The sequence below is a fragment of the Leucoraja erinacea genome, chromosome 5 (assembly GCF_028641065.1).
Source record: "Leucoraja erinacea ecotype New England chromosome 5, Leri_hhj_1, whole genome shotgun sequence".
NCBI lineage: Eukaryota > Metazoa > Chordata > Chondrichthyes > Rajiformes > Rajidae > Leucoraja > Leucoraja erinaceus.
Window position 1 is genome coordinate 87,471,457 of NC_073381.1, and position 21,609 is coordinate 87,493,065.

General features: G+C 43.2%; 1 protein-coding gene across 1 annotated transcript in view; it reads right to left on the minus strand.

The window, feature by feature from the left end:
- LOC129697526 (CUB and sushi domain-containing protein 1-like) overlaps window positions 1-21,609 on the minus strand; it is a 512,171-nt gene that overhangs the window by 464,331 nt on the left and 26,231 nt on the right. Inside the window, exons 4-8 of the mRNA XM_055636177.1 lie at window positions 17,651-17,838; window positions 9,926-10,114; window positions 7,589-7,705; window positions 6,604-6,819; window positions 5,340-5,528 (exon numbers count right to left, since the gene is read on the minus strand). Of these exons, the coding sequence (XP_055492152.1) occupies window positions 5,340-5,528; window positions 6,604-6,819; window positions 7,589-7,705; window positions 9,926-10,114; window positions 17,651-17,838 (899 nt within the window). The remainder of the gene's footprint in view (window positions 1-5,339; window positions 5,529-6,603; window positions 6,820-7,588; window positions 7,706-9,925; window positions 10,115-17,650; window positions 17,839-21,609) is intronic.

Below are 21,609 nucleotides of genomic sequence, written 5' to 3' on the forward strand. Positions count from 1 at the left end.
TTTTGTCAACCTTAGACACGAGACTAATCCCTTGAAGTATGCTATAAAACTGACTATATAAAGTACTAAATGAGACGTTTGAATCTTTATACAAGGAAGCAACCTTGCTAAAGAACTTGGACAACTATAATGACCAGACTTTACTGGAATTTATCCTGCACTAAACATTATTCCCTTTATCCTGTATCTGTACAGAGTCGATAGCTTGTTTGTAATCATGTATAGTCTTTCAGCTGACTGGATAGCAAGCAACAAAAAAGGTTGTTCGCTGAACCTCAGCAAACATGACAATAATAAACTAAACTAATATTTAGTACAGTAACAATAATGAACTAAACAAAACTAAACAATTCCAATGTCACACCATGATTTTCACAGAAGCTCTACCGATGGTGCAGCAATAGAATTGCTGCCTTACAGCGCCAGTAACCCGGATTTGATCCTGACTACAGGTGTTCTCTGCACGGAGGTTGCGACTGCACGGGTTTTCTCCGGGTGCTCAGGTTTCCTCCCACACTCCAAAGACGTACAGGCTTGTAGGTTAATTGGCTTTGCTAAAATGCTACTGTCTGTAGGATAGAACTAGTGTAAGGGGTGATCGCTGGTCGGCGCGGACTCGGTGGGCCAACAGGCCTGTATCTCCAAATTAAACCAAACTAATTCCAAATCTCCATATGCATTCTACTATATTTCAGTTTTCCTCTTACAGTGTAAATTATCGATGAAAAAAATTTGCGCATCTTCTCTGAAACCTGGTAAACAGATAAAGCAGCAATCAAGCATATGAATGTACAGCCAACACCTTGGCCTTTAAGTATACTGCTTTCAATCAGCTTACAGATACAGTGTGAATAGAATTGCAACAGATTTCCTTTCCAGCTGTCCTTTCCTATTTTCTTCCCTCGCTATAAATCAAAAATGCTTAATCTGTAAGAAGGAACTACAGATGATGGTTTACACCGAAACAAAATGACACAAAATGCTGGAGTAATTCAGCGCCTCAGGCAGCATCTCTGGAGACAAGGAAGAGGTGATGTTTTGGGTCAAGACCCTTCATCACACTCATCAGACCCAGTCTGATAAAGGGTTTCTACCCAATACGTCACCTATTAGTTTTCTCTAGAGATGCTGCCTGAGCCCCCGAGTTACTCCAACATTTTGTGTCTAATAAATAATGCCTGATGGATACGCACAGCAGCGGTCCGGACAATATTAGCCACCACACTGTGGCAGTAGCAGGCTGCACCACTTCAGCTTCAGTTAACAGCCTATGTTGACGAAATGCTGAAGGCTCAGTCAGAGAACTAGAACTCAAACCTCAGTCTCATCTGTCAAACTTAATTTTACCACAGCGGGTTTCCCACTCATTCTCCAATGAGCAGCAGGGGAAAGAGGAGTAAAATCTCGAGGAAAGGCACGTTTTGTCAGCACTGGTGAACTACTGATGGGGACTGATCTTGAAGCTGATGTCTGCACCAGTTATATTTCATTGCTAATGCAGCAGAAACAGTACATAGTCTAACAGTGGGAGACAACAGTGCATGACAGGAAGGGAAGATGAGCGATATATATTAAAGTCTGCCCACCAGTGTTATAGGTATGACCATCATTGTGGATAAGTCTGAAACATTGGTTGTGGCGATGATATTTGTCACAATATAGCTCATCCTAATGATAACCCATTCTACATTTACGGAAGACTATTGTCAAGAAATAAAAAAACACCAAACAGAAAGTATATAGGTATGATTGGACAAGAAATTACTTTGTTTCACTAGGGGCATACTGCTTGTGTATAAGTCCAACAAAATACATTTATATTAAGCTAAAAGGTCAAAGCCTTGCTGTGTAACTGTATGACACAAATATTGGTGGGGTTTAGTTTAGTTTAGTTTAGCTTAGCTGATCTTAGTTTAGTTTAGTTTACTTGAGTTTTACTTAGTTTTGTGATACAGCATGAAACAGGTCCCTCAGCATACTAGGACTCCACGCTGACCAACAATCACGCCATACGCAAGTTCTATCCTACACGCTAGGGACAATTTACAGAAGCCAATTAACCTACAAGCCTGCACGTCTTTCGAGTGTGGGAGGAAACTGGAGAAACCCACGAGGAGAACGTACAAACTCCATACAGACAGCACCCGTAGTCAGGATCAAACCCGGGTTTCTGGCGCTGTAAGGCAGCAACTCTACCGCTGCGCCCCTCTGCCACTGGAACATGCCGTTGTGAACATGAGGAAGTTTGTGAAAAGACACAGCAGGATATAATCAATTGGAAACTTGAGTGGAGAAATGACAGATGAGAGTTGGCAAGAGCAGAAGAGTCAGGAAATCACAATGCAGCTCTTTTGGACTTTGGTTAGGCTGCTTTTGGTGTAGTACTGGTCACCACATTACAGGAAGGATGTGGAGGCTTTGGAAGCGTGCGGAGGCTTGCCAGAATGATGTCTGGATTAGAGGATGTTAGCTACAGGGAGAGGTAGGAGCCATGGATTGTTTTCTCTGGAACGGTGGAGGTGCAGGGAGACCTGACAGAAGTTAATAAAATTATGAGAGGCATAGATAGGTTAGATAGTCAGGATCTTTTTCACAGGATAGAAATATCAAATACTAGAGTCCATAGCTTTAAGGTGAGAGGGGCAAAGTTTGAAGGAGAGTGGCGATTGCCTGGAACGCACTGTCGTGAGTGGTGCAGCAAATACATTAGTGTAATTCAAAATACTTTTGGAAAGGCACATATATATCCAGGGAATGGAGGGATACAGGATATGTGCAGGTAGATGTGATGGTCTTTGCATCACGTTCATCACATACATTGTTGGCAGAAGGGCCTGTTGTTGTCCTGTACTGATTGATCTATGTACACTGTTGTAGATGGCGTTCAATCCAGACAAGTGTGAGATGCATTTTGGAAGGCCAAATACAAGAAAAAAGTATATGGTAAAGGTCAGGAAGGAAGTACAGAGAGGTTGTTGTGGGCAAGTCCATAGTTCCCTGAAAGTGGCAACACAGGTGGATGGAGAGGTAAAGAGGCCACACAGCATACTTGCCTTCATTCGGTTGGGGAATTGAGTACAAAAGTTGGCAAGTTCATGCTGCAGTTTAAAAAAAACATTCATTAGGCCACATTTGGAGAACAGTGTGCAGGTGTGGTCAACCAAACTACAGGGAGGATGTGAAGGCTTTGGAGAGGATGCAGAAAGGTTCACCAGAATGTTGCCTGAATTGGAGAGTATTAGTTAAAAGAAGACGTCTGACAAACCTGGATAGTTTTCTCTGGAAAACCAGATGTTAAGGAATGACCTGATGGTTTGATTTGATTTCGTTTTCTTTAGATGAGGAAACAGGCACTTAGGCCCAACTGAGTTTGTGTTGACCAGTGATCACCTGTACACTAGTTTCTATCCGACACACCAGGTACAATTTTACAGAAGCCAATTAACCAACTCACCTGCACGTCTTTGGAATGTGGGATGAAACTGTAGAATTTGGAGAAACCTTAAGTGGACACAAGCAAACATCCTGTACACAACCACTATTCCACACACTGGGAACAATTAACAATCTTACCAATGCCAATTAACCTACAAACCTGAATAAACACAAAATGCTGGAGTAATTCAACGGGGCAGGCAGCATCTCTGCAGAAAAAGAAGAGGTGATGTTCTGGATTGGAGTACTTCTACAGACTGTAAACCTGTGTGTCTTTGGAGTGTGGGAGAAAACCAGAACACTCGGAAAAAACCCACAGGGTGAACATGCAAACTCCGTACAGACAGCACCCGTAGTCAGGATCGAACCCGGGACTCTGGAGCTGCAAAGCAGCAACTCTACCGCTGCGCCACTGGGCTGCCCCTTAAACTTATAAAAGGTTTTAGGTTTCTCCTTGATGTGATTTAGCAAGGACATTCCATGGCAAAGTTAAGCCTTCCTCGAGTTCTCCACAATTTTCTCAAGTCTTCAGAGACAACATCTATCACCTTGCATTCATCAATCTTTGCTGTTACCTCTTCAATGTTTTGTTCTCTTTTCTCAAGTATTCTCCTATATCCCCATATAAACCTCAAATGACCCATTTGATAACAATTTCCAATGCCAGGCACATGCTTCCCTCTTCCTGATCAATATCCTCCATTAATTAGGGTACCCTAAACTTCCCGACTTTGTCTCTACCACTTACATGGACACGGTGACTGAATTCTTACTATCTTACCTTTAAATGCCACCTGCTGATCAGATGTTGTTCCCACCCCTCCAACCTGCTCCCAATTTGAATGTTCCAAGACTTGTGCCTCACAATTAAAATCTGCCCTCCCTCAGTTTAAGGTCCAAACTTGAGGACCTATCGTAACTTTTTCCATGACTACATCATCTAAACAATCCTTCACATGTGTCCGATTAAGGAGAAAATGTATTTGGCTGTGTTCTTTATGTTTGATTAGCTCTGGCTGAAATACTTATGAAAAAATAGATAGTGATAACACTTGTGTAGGAAGAAACTGCAGATGCTGGCTTGCACCTAAGATAGACGCATAATGCTGGAATAACTCAGCGGGACAGGCAGCATCTCTGGAGAGAAGGAATGGGTAACGTTTCAGGTTAAGATTCTTCTCAACCCGAAACATCACCCATTCCTTAATTCCAGAGATGCTGCCTGCCCCCTTGAGTTACTCCAGCATTTAGTGTCTAACTTGAGTGATAACACTTAACATGTGGTAAATATTTCTAGGAATCCATTAACAATTCCATGGATTTGTTCTGCCAGTGATTGATACTGTGAAACCTGTCTGATATTGTAGATCTATACCTCAGTCATGGAATCATAGATCCATACAATGTGGAAACAGACCCTTTGGCCCAACTTGTCCAACCTGACTGCTTTTGGCACATATCCCGCTAAACCCAGCCTATCCATGTACCTGTCTAGCAGTTTCTCCTGCCTCAACTACCTCCTCCGGCAGCTCGTTCCATACAACCACCATCCTTTATGTAAAAAATGTTACCTCTCAGGTTCCAATTAATTTTTTCCCCCTCACCTTATACCCATGTCCTCTGGTTCTTAATTCCCCAACTCGGGGAAAAACCTATCCTATTTATGTACCTGACCAAATGTTTCTTAAATGTTGCGTTAGTACCTACTTCTTCTATCTCCTCTGGCACCTTGCTCCATACACCCATCACCCTTTGTGTGAAGGTTCCCATTAATGCTTTACCCCCTCACCTTAAACCTATGTCCCCTGGTTCTCCATGACCCTGGTCAGACTGTAACTTTGCCAGTAATAAATACAGTACGCTCAAAGTTAGGATGCATGAAATGAAAGCATGTGACCACCTACCCACACACCTTGGAAGAGGTGCACTCCACACACGCCTTCCCCCTCCATGACAGGAGATCTGAGAAGCACCTTCCAGCCTGTATCCCTGGAAACAGGAGAACATCAACGAGTCTCCAACTTCAAACTGAAACCCAACTCTCCGACTGAAAGCGGGAACTCCGGGATCATCGCAAGGCTCCAGCTCATACTCTGCAAAACAAAGGTTCAAAGCATCCAGGTAAAACATGAAGTGACAACATCCTGCAACTTATTGGGCGGATGGTTATGAATAAATGGAACTAATATGGCTAAGAAGATGAGAGGTGGAAATTCACTAGAATTCTATTGGACACATAGTCATGTAGACATGCAGTGTGGAAACAGGCCCTTTGGCCCAACTTGCACACATCGCCCAACATGTCCCATCTACACTAGTCCCACCTGCCTGCATTGGGCCCATAACCTCCTAAGCCTATCCTATCCATGTACCTGTCCATTTCTTTGTGTCTACCTTCCATTTGTTTTTAATGTTGTAATAGTATCTATCTCAACTACCTCCTCCGGCAGCTCATTCCATACACCCACTTTTTTAACATTTTTTTTTAAAGCCCAGTTTGAGAAGAATAACTGACTCGAATACAAATGGAAAACAAAATAAATGTCACCTACTCCTTTTCCCAGAGATGCTGCCTGACCCGCTGAGTTACTCCAGCACTTTGTGTCTATCCATGAACACAGACCTATCGGCCCAGCAAGCCCACGCTGACCATCGATCACCCATTCATACTAGTTCTATACTATCCCACTCCCCAGTAGTGAAGGGAAGAGCGTTCACGTCACGGCCCTGTTTCCACCAATCTTTCCACCACCTGCACAAGAAGCACAAGGAGCGACAAGCAGACACCATTGTATGCAGATGCTGAGAAGTGTGTTCACCTCTGGCTGAACAACTTCTAATCTTGTGTGTGGACTCGATAAGAAGAAGATCCATTCCCTACCCACAAGGGGCAATACACAGAGACCAGTTAACCTACATTCCCGCAGGTCTTTGGGACATAGGAGGAAACCGGAGAAAACCCATGCGGTCCCAGGGAAAAGGTACAAACTCCATACAGACAACACCCAAGGACAGGATCAATCCCGGGTCTCTGGCGCTGTACGGCAGCAACTCTACTGCTGCGCCACCGTGCCGCCCGTTGATCAGAGTATATGTTTGCAAGTGATTGCCTCCAAATATCTGCAACATCTGGCATATTTTAGCCCGGCCAGAAGTAAGGAATCCTACCTGAGAACGTGATGTTGAACCCTTCATAGGAGACTGAGAAATCAGAGATGAAGCGTAGCTGTGAGGTGTAATTTCCAAAGAGGCCCGCGTTGATGGTCGATGGCAAAGCTGAACCTGTCAGCCTTGTTACCGGCTCCGTGAAGCTCCCGTCTTCCGTAATAATTAGATAGTCATGAGAGCTCTCAAGGTGAAACGTGTGAAATACCAACTGCACACCTAAAAACAAACAAAAAAGCGCTCCCAATTACTACCTGGAAAAGGCCAATGCGAATTAACGGACACAGCTGAAACGATCCCTCGTTTTTCAGTCAATTTTAATTTTAGAGATACAACATAGAAACAGGCCTTTCGGCCCACCGAGTCCATGCCAACAAACGATCATCCCGTACAGTAGGACTATCCTACACTCTAGGGACAATTACAGAAGCCAGTTATCTGACAATCCTGCACGTCTTTCATGTGGGAGGAAACCGGAGCACCCAGAGAAAACCCATGCGGTCACAGGGAGAACGTCCAATCTTTACACAGACAACACCCGGGGTCAGGACTGAACTCGGGTCTCTGACGCAGTAAGGCTGTAGCTCTACCTCTGCACCACCGTGCCACCGTGAATCGCTACGCGATAATTTTTAATTCTATCCTTGTTAAAGGCTTTGATCAATCATATATTCATATTAAAAAATAAAGAATTAAAGAAAGTCAACTTCAGGATGTAGATCAGATATCAGGGCCATCAATAAAGCACATCCCCAGTCAGAGGTATTGAGAGAGTAAGAGGTGTTGGTTTACTCTCTTTGTCAACTACAAGGAAATAGGTTTATACAACTAGGCCATTGCATGGCTAGCAAGTTCATAAAAGGCCAACGTGTCTGAATGCAATGCTCCAACAGAACAAGTATTTGAAACAGTCAACAATCCTTGCCTCGGAATAACCCTCTTGGAGATAAGTGCAAGAACAGCAGTCAAGGAAAGTAATCAGGCCTACCTTTCCCATGCGACACTTCGATTATCCAGGTGCAATTTAAGGAATTTGGATAAAAGTCAGGAAATCCGGGCGATAGAATGGTTCCACTTGTACCATGAATGGAGCCGCCGCAGAAAGCTGAAACACAAGAGAAGCCATCAGTTGCTTCATAACGTCAGTGGTAGAGAACACGATGAGTGCCAAATGTCTGATGGGGATTAAGTGATGATTTATGTTGTTCGTTTGGTAAAATACAGCAGATTTGTATTATATATCATTCATAATATATATATAATATATATATATATAATTATTATATTATTTGTCATTATATATCAGGAAATAACTGCATGCATCCCAATGCAACATTGAGAAGGTACACCAACCATAATTTAAAAAATGCTCCAAGTTCATTGAAATCTGATACCACAACTCAATTACTCGTACTTTGCGTCTTTAGTTTAATTTAGTTTAGAGATTCAGTGTGAAAACAGGCTCTTCAGCACACGCCGACCAGCGATCCCCACATACTAACACTATTCTACGAGGGACAATTTACAATTTTACTGAAACCCATTAAACTGCACGTCTTTGGAATGTGATAGGAAACCGGAGCACTTGGAGAAAACCCATTCAAGTCGTAGAGAGAACGTACAAACTCCGTACAGGCAGTGCCCGTAGTCTGGATCGCACCTGGTTCTATGGCACTGTAAAGCAGCAACTCTACCATTGCGCCACCGTGCCCCCACGCTATCACTGGTATAAACCAGCATCTGCAGTTCTTTGTTTCTACTAAAAAATATAATGATGGTGATGGCTACAACATATGTTGGAGATACTTCAATAAAAAAAACAATAAATTTATCTCAAATAGAATAGCTCACCTTGCTAGTCATTTGTCATAAAATAATTGGATGACTCTAAAATTAACTGATTTGCGTTAACCTGGCTCAGAATTTTCTTTAATTTAATTTTAAAAAAACAAAGCTGAGTCATTTCCGTGGATCTGAACAAGGTTGAATCCTTTGAGAACCTTGGATCCAGAGACACAATTAATATGTAAGAGTTGCTTAAACACTTTCATCTGGGGGGAAATTGGTTTCTTCTGGCTTGTTAAGAAACATTCATCCAATTGTTACAAACGGACAGAGAATACTGTTAAGATTTTCAGCGTAAGTAGTCAGACTACTGAAATAATTGTGTTCAGTTCACTTACAGTTTCCTGTGCTTCTGGCAAATTTTCACAAGTGAGTTTCAATTTCAATGCATCACTTTGTTTAATGAAAGGATTGGTTTGTTGAGCATCTATGTGATTTTATACAGGCTCAGAGTCTGCCACTAATTTGGAGGCTAACATTTCTGCTTATTGAGAAGGTTTATTTTTAATTTTTTGTTTTATTGATATAGCGTGGAAAATAGGTTCTTCTGCCCACTGACTCAACACTAACCAGCGATCACCCCTTATACTAGCAAACCTGTATGTCTTTGGAGATTGGGAGGAATCCAGAGCACCCAGAGAAATCCCACAGGGTCACAAGGAGAACGTGCAAAGTCCGTACAGACAGCACCCATTGTCCAGATGGCTATTGAGCCAGTGCAGCGTAGGTTTACCAGGTTAATTCCCAGGATAGCGGGACTGACATATGATGAAAGAATGGATCGACTGGGCTTATTCACTGGAATTTAGTAGGATGAGAGGTAATCTTATAGAAACATATTAAATTCTTAACGGATTGGACAAGCTAGATGCAGGAAAAGTGTTCACTGATATTGGGGGAGTCCAGAGCCAGTGGTCACAGTTTAATAATAAGGGGTAGGCCATTTAGGACTGAGATGAGGAAAAACTTTTTCACCCATAAAGTTGTGAATCTGGGAAATTCTCCGCCACAGAAGGCACTGGAGGCCAATTCACTGGGTGTATTCAAGAGAGAGTTAGATATAGCTCTTAGAGCTAATGGAATCAAGGGATATGGGGCGAAAGCAAAAACGGGGTACGGATTTTGGATGATTAGCCATGATCATATTGAATGGCTCGAAGGGCCGAATGGCTTACTCCTGCACCTATTTTCTATGTTCCTATGTTTTTATGAACCCTGGTCTCTGGTGCTTTAAGGCAGCAACTGTACCGCTGTGCCACTATGCTGCCCAAGGCTTTGCGTAAGGTCGAATTAGATGCACAGAATAAATGCAGCTGGTCTGCAATCCAACCAGACAGCCTTAACAGTAGGAGTTTGGTTTGATCAGAGGCCCCGAATCAGAGATCACGGTGGAATAATTTCACTTTGGTTGCCATTTATCCTCATGAGGTAGGTGGGTGGACTTGATAATGGGGAGACATGCATGAGAGCAGGTGCCTACCTTCACAACTTGGCAAAGCATGGTTCCACTGACGGTTATCCTCGCAAATTAAGGGTTCATCATCACTTAAAGTGTAACCGGGGAAACAGCTGAAAGCCACCGTCGATCCAATTGAGAAGTTGTTACCATGCCGACGCCCGTTTACGGGAATTCCTGGGTCCAGGCAGGAATCAAATTCCAAAGTGACGCCTACACAACAGAAAATTGGACAAATGGAAAGATAATTAAAGAAATGAAAACATTTCTTTTGCCATTAGTTACATCGCCTGTCGCTTTTCCATTAGCTCTGAAATAATGCCTAAGAGAAAAAAAAAATAATTGAATGATTACACTTGAGGTAAATTTCATTTACTTATTTGAATGCACTAATTTTGGTCTTAATGCAAATCGATGAAACAATCAAAATCTTACTTTGGCAATGGGTGTGATTTATCATAGTGCAGTTCTCACTCCATCAGTACAAGTTGTAGTTACACACAAGCACAGAAGTCAGTCAGCTCTCTTAAATCATACAACCTATTATTCTCACCAACTCTCCAGGGATGCCACCTGACCCTTTGAGTTAGGTTTTCACTTTATTTTTTTGAAAAACAGATTTTCCTGGTTTATACCAAAGACAGACACAAAGTGCTGGATTAACTCAGTGGGTCAGGCAGCACCTATGAAGAAAATGGACAGTTGACGTTTCAGGTCAAGACCCTTCTTCAGACCTGACCTGAAACGTCACCTATTCTTTTTCTCCAGAGATGCTACCTGACCCACTGAGTTATTTCAGCATTTTGGGTCTATTTTTGGTATAAACCAGATTCTGCAGCTCCTTTTTATGAAATTATTATTAATGTTCAGATGGCTATGTTGCTCCTTCCAGCAGAAGGGTTTGTTTCCACGCTGTATCCCTAAATTAAACTAATCCCTCATTCTCATCAACTCTAGAAATGTAGAAACAACACTTCAGCCCACCGAGTCCATGCTGTCCAGCGATCCCCGTACACTCAAACTATCCTACACCCAGGACAATTACCAAAGCCAATTAACCTACAATCCAGCATGACTTTATCTTGTGGGAGCACACTGGAGCACCCAGAGAAAACCCACATGGTCACAGGGAGAATGTATAAACTCCATAAAGACAGCACCCGTAGCCAGGATCTTACCCGGGTCTCTGACGCTGTAAGGCGGCAGCAACAAGTTAGCTGTAAACTAACACTCGCTACCATACATGGGGAAATTACAAAAGGGTAATTAACCTTCCGCCCTGCATGACTTTGAGATTTGGGAGGAATCCAAAGCACCAGGTGGAAACCCGTACGGTCAAAGGGAGAACATTAAAACTCCACACAGACAACACCCGAGATCAGGATTGACCCTGGGTTATTAATGCTGGGAGGTAACACACAGCCACCACAACAATGTATTTTGTTCCAATGACTGAGGATGAAGTTCTATCCATTTGATTCAATCTGCTTTATTCCTTCTTAAGTAATTTAAAACAACCTATTTTTTGTTACCCTGTCATGAAGGGAGTGCAGGATGAAAACATAGCTAACCAGAAACAGAGAGGTACAAGTCAGGCTAGATCTAAGGGAAACAGTACTGACCTCCTGACATCGTCATTGTAGGGATCTATAGGCTGCCAATCACATCAACAAGGTGGCAAATCTCATCTAAAAGGCAACCACTATCATCAAAATGGCAGCCAGTATCATCAAAATGGCAGCCAGTATCATCATAAAGACAGCCACTGTCATCAAAAAGGCAGCCAATATCATCAAATAGGCAGCCAGGATCATCAAAATGTCCTTACAAAGGTGAAGGATTTCTCTAGTGCTGACTGTGGGGAGTTTGCACATTCTCCCTGTGACCACATGGGTTTCCTCCCACATCCCAAAGACATGCAGGTTTGTAGGTTAATTGGCTTCTGAAAATTGTCCCCAGTGCATGTGATGGAACTTGTGTAAAGGTGATCACTGGTCGACGCAGACTTGGTTCATAAGTTTATACGTTCGAGGAACAAAATTAGATCATTTGGACCATCAAGTCTACTCCACTGTTAAATCATGGCTGATATATCTTTCCCTCTTAACCTCATTCTCCTGTCTTCTCCTCATAACCCCTGACACCCGTACTAATCGAAAATCTGTCAATCTCCGTCTTAAAAATATCCATTGACTTGGCCTCAACCGCCTTTTTCGGCAATGAATCCATCACCCTTTGACTAAAGACATTCCTCCTCATCTCCTTTCTAAAGGTACGTCCTTTTATTCTTAGGCTGTGACCTGAGGTCCAAGACACTTCCACTAGTGGAAACATTCTCTCCACATTCACTCTATTCAGGCCTTTCACTATTTCTTAAGGTTCAATGAGTCCACCCTCATCCTTTTATTCATCTTTGGTTTCCTGGTGGGGCGAAGAGCCTGTTTCGACGCTGTATCTGTAAAACTAGCGAAAGCTAAAAACTACAATGGACTATTGTTAGTTACTTTTATTCAAGTGTGGCTTGTGGCCATCATAGGTTAGGCCAGCTGTTATGTTAATTTTACCTCAATATAGTTTGACCAAGGAAGGACATTGTTCACAATAAAATTACTCCTCACTATTAGCTGGACTCCTTCGCTCATGCATATTCTGAGTTCAACTTAATGAAAACACATTGTAGTGTTCAGTCCATCACGCGGCATGGAGGCTGAAGAAGAGATATATTGAAAGGCTGCAAGATCTTTAAAATTAAGTCTAATATACTGGTGGATGGGATGTACTTGGAACATGCTGTCAGAGAGACATTGGCAGACAGAGGCAAGGTCATGGAACTTTAGTCCAGTCCGCTCGACAGATGGTCTTTCTGCTGTGGTGCCAGAGATGTAATCCAAACTGATATTAACCTTCCTGGAAATAGCCCTAACACATAAGATGAAAGCAATCAGAGTGTTTAGTTGAGCATAGGTTATTTTCACGTTTACCGAGTTGCAGTGAAAAGCTTTTTTGTTGTGTGCTATCCAGTCAGTGGAATGATTATATATGATTACAATAAAGCTGCCCACAGTCTACAGATACAAGAAAAAGGGAACAACATTTAGTGCAAGATAAAGTCCAATAACGGCCAATAAAGTCTGATTAAAGATAGTCCAAGGGTCTGCAATGAGGTAGATGGTATCTCAGCTGGTGAGAGGATGGTTCTGTTGCCTGATAACAGCTGGCAAGAAATAGTCCCTGTGTGCGTTTTCACACTTGTGCCATCCTGCCTGATGGGAGAGGGGAGAAGAGGGAATGATGCGGGTGATACTCATCCTTGATTATGCAGGTGGCCTTGCCGTAGATGGAGTCAATGGAAGGGAGGTTGGTTTGTATGATGGTCTGGACTGCACCCACAATTTTCTACAATTTATTTTGGTCTTAATTTTGCATTTCAACGTAATGCTGAAGAAATGCTTTGCACATTGGATCAGTATGAACTTAAGAGAACAAAAGGCTAAATATGATGATTGTAAAAGATTGACCAGAAAATCAAATCGAAAATAGAACGAACATTAGTTTAGTTTAGTGTCACGTGCACAGTTAAACCATAGAAACATAGAAAGTAGAAAATAGGTGCAGGAGTAGGCCATCCGGCCCTTTGAGCCAGCACCGCCATTCAATATGATCATGGTTGATCATCCAAAATCAGTATCCTGTTCCTGCTTTTTCCTCATATCCCTTGATTCCTTTGGCCCTAAGAGCTAAATCTAACAATCTCTTAAAAATATCCAGTGAATTGGCCGCCAGTGCCTTCTGTGGCAGTGAATTGCACAGATTCACAACTCTCTGGGTGAAAACATTTTTCATCTTTTCAATCTAAAATGGTCTACCCTTGATTCTTTTAAAGCTTCCAAAGCTTTTATGTTGCGTGCTATCCAGTGAGTGGAAAGACTTTAAATGATTACAATCAAGACGTCTATAGTGTACAGGCATGGGACAATGCTAAGTGCAAGATATAATCTAAAGTCCGATTAACAAAAGTCTCCCAATGACAATTTCACGAAGAAGACATGAAGCAGGTAGAAAGATCACTATTCCCAAAGATGTTCACTTCTGGCATGACGTTAGATGACTCTTTTGGGGCCAATCTCATTTTATCGGGTCGGGTCAAACACACGAGACACTCCACTGTAACGCACTCTTCATCAGGCAGGTTGTGCAGATTACAAACATTCCACAATTAGAGATTGCTTTAAATATCAAAAATGAATACATGTCTGACAACAATGTATTGAATTGGTTTCAGAAAACTGGTGGATATCAGAGGCAGTGAAAAATCAAAAGGGCTTGATGTGTCAAATTAAGGTGGCAGATGGAAGATTTGATAGACACAGAAGCTCCAAGGCTACTGGTAACTGCCAGGAAATAAGTAGAAATTAGATCAGGAGCACAGATTGACTGGGGTGGGAAGCGTGGAAGGCAATGGTTGGCACCCAGATCCTCTGGCTTACAATGCTGTAATCAACCAGATAACAGATGTTTCTCTCTGAAAGGATTGAATCACTCTGCCTCAAGTTCATACAACATGGAAACCTGTCCTTAGCTCCAACTTGTCTATGCCGACCAAGATGTAAATCTACACTAGTCCCATTTGCCTGTATTTGATCCATATCTGTTTAAATCTGTCCAACTCATCTGTCCCTTACATGTCCTTATTATACCTGTTGAAAGTATTTTACAGACCTCAAACATAGAAGAAAAAATTACCTTCATGAGGTAATGTCATGCTAATTTGAAGTTTTCATCCAACAGACACCCATACCACCCCGGCCTCCCTCTCATCTCATTCCTGCCATCGGGAAGAATGTTCAGAAGCCATGAAAACTGTAACATCCACGTTCAGGAACAGCTTCTTCCCTACAATCATCAGGCTATTCAACACTACAACCTCCAAATAAGCTCCAAAAGCATCTTATCTGATCATATCAAACTGAAGTCTGATCTTGCGATATACAATCAACAAGCATGTCTCTTACCATTGACCATACTTTATAAATATTTAATTACCTTTAAAAAAAAGTCGAATTCTCCAGATGAAGTTAAACATTGAATATAAAAGCATTTGAGTTCCAAAGTGGTGCAGTGGTGGAGTTGCAGCGCCAGAGACAGATGCCAATTTTAACCTACAAACCTGAAGTCCTTTGGAGTGGGGGAGGAAAGCGGAGCACCCAGACAAAACCTATGCAGGTCACTGGGAGAACGTACAAACTCTGTACAGACAGCACCTGTAGTCAGGATTGAACCTGGGTCTCTGGCGCTGTCAGGCAGAAACTCTACCATTGCATAACTGCGCCACCTGACCGCTGCACCACTGTGCCACCCTTTCAAAGCAATTCCAAGCAACACTTGAAAATGCATGCTGTCCACAACCTATGCTTATAAACAACAAAACCAATAGAGCCTGCTGTTTACATTACCCTGCTTAAAAAGTTAATCAATGTAATTTTGAAGGGAAATGCTTGCTATTTGTAATTGAAAGTCGATGGTTTTCAGATATGAACCTCTTCAAAAGCGGAAAATCTATGGTTTTCAGAGTTGAGCCTCTTCGGATCACTAAAAAAAGGAAATAATTAGTTGTATAATTCAAATTGCTAAAAGAGGAGTTAATTAGATGTGGAATTTCATCCTTGCCCAATTGCACTGAACGTGCAAATTAACAGCAGCTGCATCGACTACTCCACCTCGTAAATACAGCTCCATTGATTTTAAGCAACCCCTGCCAAACCAACTACTGATGAATCTGTAGCTGCAGCATCACTCCAGCACTGTGTGTTGTACTCAATATTCCAGCATCTGCAGTTTAGTTTAGTTTAGAGTTGCAGCACGGAAAAAGGCCCTTCGGCCCGCTGAGTCTGCGCCGACCAGTGATCCCCACACACCACTTCTATGCTGCACACTCGGGACAATTTACAGAAGCTAATTAACCTCCAATCCCGCACGTCTTTGGAATGTGGGAAGACAAAGAAGCACCCAGAGAAACCCATGTGGTCACAGGGAGAACGTACAAACTCCGTACAGACAGTATATGTCGTCAGGATCGAACCCGTGTCTCCGGCACTGTAAGGCAACTCTACTGCTGCGCCACCATTTCTTACAGTATATCGAGTCTGAAGAAGAGTGCTGACTCAAACCAGAGCCTTTCCATTCCCTCCAGAGATGCTGTCTGACCCACTGTGTTACTCCAGCACTTTGTGTTTAGCTCAAGATTCCAGCCTCTGTGGTTCCTTTTTAGTTTAGAGATACAGCGAGGAAACAGGCTCTTCGGCCCACTAAGTCCGACCAGCGACAACCGACACAATCCTACATACACGAGGGACAATTTACTTTTTTTTACAAAAGCCAATTAACCTGCAAACATGTACGTCTTTGGAGTGTGGGAGGAAACCGAAGATCTCAGAGAAAACCCACGCGGTCACGGGGAGAACATACAAACTCCATACAGACAGCACCCGTAGTCGGGATCGAACCTGGGTCTCTGGCGCTGTAAGGCAGCAACTCTACTGCTGCACCATCATGCTGCCCTTGTGATTTCAAGGATTATTTTTAATAGCATGTAGAACAGTACAGCACAGCAACAGTACCGTTAGCCCACAATATACTTGTTGAACATGATGCCAAGTTAAATTAATCTCATGTGTTTGCATGGGATCCATTTACCTCAATTCCCTGCATATCAATATGCCTTTAGTCATTGAGTCACATAGCAGGGAAACAGGCCCTTCGGCCCCACGCCCATGTTAACCAACATGTCCCATCGACTCTAGACCCACTTGCTCGCGTTTGGTCCATATCCCTCTAAATCAATCTTATCCATATACCTGTCTAAATGCTTCTTAAACTTTGAGATAGTAACCGCCTCAACTACCTCCTCTGGCAGCTTGTTCCGTTAACCTACTGCCCTTTGAGTGAAAAATGTGCCCTTCGGGTATCTATTAAATCACTTTAAACCCATATCCTCTGGTTCTGATTCCTCAACTTCAATCTGAAGAGGTTCCCGACTCGAAATGTCCACCCATTCTTTTTCACCAGGGATGCTGCCTGAACCACTGAGTTACTCCAGCACTTTGTGTCTATCTTCGGCACAGACAATAGACAATAGGTGCAGGAATAGCCCATTTGGCCGTTCAAGCCAGCACCGCCATTCAATGTGATCATGGCTGATCATCCCCAATCAGTACCCCGTTCCTGCCCTCTCCCCATATCCCCTGACCACTATTTTTAAGAGCCCTATCTAGCTCTCTCTTGAAAGCATCCAGAGAATCGGCCTCCACCGCCCTCTGTGGCAGAGAATTCCACAGACTCGCGACTCTCTGTGAGAAAAAGTGTTTCCTCGTCTCCGTTCTAAATGGCTTACTCTTTATTCCTAAACTGTGGCCCCTGGTTCTGGACTCCCCCAACATCGGGAACATGTTTCCTGCCTCTAACATGTCCAAGCCTTTAACAGTCTTATATGTTTCAATGAGATCCTCTCATCCTTCTAAACTCCAGAGGGTACAAGCCCAGCTGCTCCATTCTCTCAGCATATGACAGTCCCGCCATCCCGGGAATTAACCTTGTAAACCTACGCTGCACTCCCTCAATAGCAAGAATGTCCTTCCTCAAATTAGGCACAACCAGCAACAGCAGTTCCATTCTGCAGACTGAGGTTCTGAATATAGACACGTGACATTCTTGCACAAACAGCTTTGTTTGTAGTTGTTGAAAGAAACTTACTCTCATAGCGAATCTGGAAACCCACACTTGAGCGGCTGTTGTCGGTGGTTAGCAGAAGGTACATGAAGTTGCTAGTGCTGATGAGAAACTGGGGGGCTTGTGTGCCGTGATACTCCCCAATTAAGGTTGATGAATAGGCAGGCCCATCTCGGATCTCCAAAGTGTCGTAATTAACTTCAGTTTGGAACCTGTGAATCACAAACACAGTGGAGTCAACACACTCATTTACAAATGCACATCAAATACTGTCTGATTTAATGTGTGGGAAGGAACTGCAGGTGCTGGCTTAAACCGAAGATAGACACAACACGCTGGAGTAACTCAGTGGGACAGGCCGCGTCTCTGGAGAGAAGGAGTGGGTGACGTTTCTGGTCGATACTCTTCTTCAGACTGAGAGTCAGGGGAGAGCGAGATACCAAGATAAAGAAGAGTAAGGTTTGAGAAAGGGAGATCGAAGGGGGTGGAGATCAAGGAAAATGTAGAATACATCATTATTAGCTAGCAAACAGAGATTAAATATAGTCTGGGACAGTCGGACTGGTGGGAGAACTGGGAAGGGGGAGGGGATGGAGAGAGAGTGACAGCAAGGGTTACTTGAAGTTAGATAAGTCAATGTTCATACCGCTGGGGTGTAAGCTACCCAAGCGAAATATGAGGTGCTGTCCCTCCAATTTGTGCACGGTCTCACTCTGACAATGGAGGGGGCACAGGGCAGTAAGTTCAGTGTGGGAATGGGAGGGAGAGTTAAAGTGTTTAGCAACCAGGAGATCAGGACGGTTCAGGCGGTCTGAGCGGAGGTGTTCAGCGAAACGATCGCCGAGCCTGCGCTTGGTCTTAACGATACGTCGGATACAGCAGATACAGTGGATGAGATTGGAGGAGGTGCAAGTAACCTCTGCCTTACCTGAAAAGACTGTTGGGGTCCTTGGACAGAGTCGAGGGAGGAGGTATGGGGACTGGTGTTGCATTTCCTGTGGTTGCAGGGGAAGGCCCTTGGGGAGGGGTTGGTTTGGGTGGGTGAGTTAACTTGGCACAACAACACTTGCAAGATTCTGAAGGAAAAAATATATATCTCCCAAACACGGGGAGGTCATGTTGCAGTTGTATAAGACGTTGGTGGGGCCGCATTTAGAGTATTGTGTTCAGTTCTGGGCACCATGTTATAGGAAAGATGTTGTCAAGCTGGAAAGGGTGTAGAGAAGATTTGCGAGGATGTTGTCAGGACTAGAGGGCAGAGGATAAGTAGGCCGGGATTCTATTCCTTGGAGCGCAGGAGGATGAGGGGTGATCTTATTGAAGTGAAAAAATCATGACAGAAATAGATCGGGTAGATGCAGAGTCTCTTGACCAAAGTAGATGAATCGAGAGGACATAGGTTTAAGGTGAAAGGTTTAAATAAGAATCTGAGGGGTAACTTTTTCACACATAGGGTGGTGGGTGTATGGGACAAGCTGCCAGAGGAGGTAGTTGAGGCAGGGACTATCCCAACATTTAAGAAACAGTTAGAAGGGTAAGTGGATAGGACTGGTTTGGAGGGATATAGACCAAACGTAGGCAGGTGGAACGAGTGTAGCAGGGACATATTGGCCAGTGTGTGCAAGTTGGACCTAAGGGACTGTTTCCAAGTTGTATCATTCTATGATGCTGTTTCAGGAAAGTTCTTAATGACAAAACTTTAAAATTAATTAGCACTAATAACAAGCATTAGTCTTCCCATTGCATAGAATCATACAGCGAGGAAACAGGCTCTTCAGCCCAACTTGCCCACACTGACCAATATGTCCCATATACACTGGTCCTACCTGCCTGCATTTGGCCCATATCCCTTCAAACCCAAGGGGATGCTAATTCTAAGCATGATGCTACTTTATTTGAAGACAAGCGGGCAACACAAAATTAACTCGTCATTTGTTGCACATCTTTGTAGTTCTGATTTCAGGATGTAGGACCATAACAGGTCATGTTCTGACCTCACGATGTAGCTTTCCACAGAAATCTTTCCAAATGTTGGAACATGATAGACTTTAGACTTTAGAGATACAGGGTGGAAACATGCCTTTTGGCCCACCGAGTCCATGCCAACCAGCAGTCACCCCGTACACTTGCACATCCTACACACTGGGGACAATATACAATTTACCAAAGCCAATTAACCCATAAACCTGTACATCTTTAGAGTGTGCGAGGAAACCGGAGTACCCGGAAAAAAACTCATGTGGTCACAGGGAGAATGCGCAGACTTCGTACAGGCGGCACCCATAGTTAGGATCGACCCTGGGTCTCTGGCGCTATGATGCAGCAACTCTACCGATGCGTCACTGTGCCGCCCAGTCAGAGCATGTGGTTGAATTTTCTCTCTTTGTTGTTCTAGGAGGACGGGATACATTTTATTCAGGTCTGGCAATGAATCTACTTTTAAAGATGACCGGCATCTTAATATGCCCCTTACATCAACTTTGTCATTTATAATATTTCATATTTGTCCTCAATTTAGTTTAGTTTAGATTAGAGACACAGCGTGGAAACAGGTCCTTCGTCCCACCAAGTCTACACCGACCAGCAATCCCCACACATTAACACTATCCTGCATACATTAGGGAAAATTTACATATATACCAAACCAATTAACCTAAAATCTTGTATGTTTTTGGAGTGTGGGAGGAAACCAAAGATACCGGGCAAAACCCATGCAGGTCACAGGGAGAACGTACAAACTCTGGACAGACAGCACCCGTAGTCAGGATTGAATCTGGGCCTCTGGTGCTGTAAGGCAGCAACTCTATCCCAACGGCACTGTCAATGTCGAAAACATTCCTCTTTTGTATGAAGACAGATGCAAACTTTTAATTCACAACTTTAATCTGCCGTGTTTTTGCTCAGATTCCATGAGGGTCTAGAACAAGAAGATACTATTTTTCTGAGAAAGGGCCTCAACCCGAAACGTCACCTCCTCATTTTCTCCAAAGATGCAGCCTGACCTGCTACGTTACTCCAGCATTTTCTATCTCCCCTTTATTTTTCAATAGGTATATACTTGTTCCAATCATAGAGTCATAGAGTCAGACACTATAGGTACAGTGCCAGAGATCCTGGTTCGATCCTGACTACTGGTGTTGTCTTTACGGAGTTTATATGTTCTCCTCATGACCTGCATGGGTTTTCCCCGAGATCTTTGGTTTCCTCCCACATCCCAAAGATGTAAAGGTTTGTAGATTAATTGGCTTGGTATAAAATGTAAAATTGTCCCGAATGTGTTTAGGGTAGTGTGAATGTACGGGGATCGCTGGTCGGTCCGAAGCCTGTGGGCCAAAGGGTCTGTTCGCGAGCGCTGTACTTCTAAACTAAACTAAAAAGTCGTGCATCGTGACGCGTAAATAATGTCGTGTAAATGACGCCCAAGTGGGACAGGCCCTTTAGTCTCATCCCAATTAAAAACAATTAGTTTTTGTTACTCCTCTTACTTTTTCATTGCAATGCAAAATCCAACAAGATTACGCTCATTGCCTTTCAAAATGATTTCCAATTGCCTGGTTTCATTCCTTTGATGTAATTTTCATGCCGTACACTCTTGTTGGGCTTGCAATGTATGAATAATGAAAAACTCTCCTGAATGCATGTCAAACTGTTTGCTGTTTCTTGACCCGGTAGAGTCCCAATTACTATTAGGATAATTAAAATTCCCAATCAATACTTTACAATTTATGCAACTCTCAGAGGTTAGCCTTTGTTTTTGTCCTCCAACTTTCCTCTAATTCTTCGGGCATTTGTCCTACATGCACACCATCAACACATGTTGATCTTTAACCTGCATCACCTCTCCTCACAACTGTAACTAGGAAACATTAGCCGCTGATCATGCATTTTTTGGGGTTTGAAGATTTGGGCGGCAGAGTGGCGCAGCAGTAGAGTAGTTGCTAGAGACCCAGGTTCGATCCTGACTACAGGTGCTGCCTACACAG